Source organism: Bactrocera latifrons, unplaced genomic scaffold, assembly GCF_001853355.1.
Source record: "Bactrocera latifrons isolate USDA-ARS-PBARC rearing strain unplaced genomic scaffold, ASM185335v1 scaffold_64, whole genome shotgun sequence".
NCBI lineage: Eukaryota > Metazoa > Arthropoda > Insecta > Diptera > Tephritidae > Bactrocera > Bactrocera latifrons.
In genome coordinates, this window is record NW_017537312.1 from 1,157,881 (window position 1) to 1,159,102 (window position 1,222).

Sequence of the window (1,222 nt, forward strand, 5' to 3'; positions counted from 1 at the left end):
AATTTATTGTAAATAAATAAGTTAATAAAAAATATTATTTTTGAAATAATTTGAAGATTACTGCACTTAAGATTTGTTGCAATTTTTTTTTATTATATTATATATGTTCTAATCACATTTCACTCTAACCAACAACGCTTGGTGCATTGTAGCAGCTACAACGAAAAATTATATACCAAAAATCGGTATATATGAAAATAAAATAAATTCACTTTGCGAGCTAATGAAATTTCTTTAACAAAATTTTTGTGCTTTGTGGTTCTTATTTTGTTTTTGTTTTGAGTGTCGGGTTTGTAATAAAGAATAATATTTTCGTTCCTAACCTCGCCGCTCAACAAATCCATCTCATGCGATGCGGCATGCTTTGCCGTTTTTATAATGCTGTAGGTCTTGGCGAAGGGCGCCTTAATAAGCTGATTAATGCGTTAGTAAATTTAAGGATTCGTCAAACATTTGTTAATTTGCATTTTTCATTATTTTAATATATATTTTTTTTTGGTTTGTGGTAATGGAGCAGTAAAAATGTTGACGTTTTGGCGGAATAAGAAAACAGAAAAGAAAAAAATTCAAATGAAGGAAATTTCGTTTAAAATTATATGCAAGAAGATAAATGGAAATTTTTGTTTTAAATTTTTTTTTTATTTAAATTTAGTTTAGTTGCTAAATCGTAAAGGAATCGAGTAAATTATTGGCGTATTGTGATTAAACCTAAAAATATGATTATTTAATTGATGCATAGCTGAGAAAATTCGGACTTACAATTTTAAGGAAACTTATAATTTATAAATACTTTATATATTCATAGATATGTAAGTAATATTTGTTATATTAAGTTGCGATGATAATTATAAGAGTTAGTACCGAATAAAAGTAGTAATAGTAGCATATAATAGTAGTAAAAGTGAGAAAACTTAATCACGATAAAAGTTAAACCGCAGCAACCACGGCACACATAAAAAGAACGCTCTTGGCAATTCAAAACTTGTGTACTCACCTCCCACGACTCTCGTGTCAAGTCACTGATCTCCTCGTTCTCTTGGCTGCCGCTACGTCCGCTCTTGCCGGTGCCGCTCTTCGTCCACTCGGTATCATCTTGGATGAGTTCGAAGCCACGCGCTTTGATTTGCTCCTCATTCAATTCACCGTACAGGTGTTGCACCCAGGTGTTTATGAAGCGATACAATTCATCAACGCTGTGAAGTGAGAGAATTAAAAAAAAAAA

The 1,222-nt window shown here is 31.3% G+C and overlaps 1 protein-coding gene across 11 annotated transcripts in view; it reads right to left on the minus strand.

Annotated features, from left to right (window-relative positions):
* The window catches only part of LOC108975358 (TLD domain-containing protein 2), a 186,220-nt gene that overhangs the window by 63,282 nt on the left and 121,716 nt on the right, over window positions 1–1,222 (minus strand). For 10 of the 11 annotated variants that reach the window (XM_018943782.1, XM_018943772.1, XM_018943775.1 and 7 more), the window contains one exon: window positions 995–1,193. In XM_018943782.1, the coding sequence (XP_018799327.1) occupies window positions 995–1,193 (199 nt within the window). Of the gene's footprint in view, window positions 1–323; window positions 414–994; window positions 1,194–1,222 lie in introns of all 11 variants that reach the window. The other variant, XM_018943781.1, reaches the window with a different exon arrangement.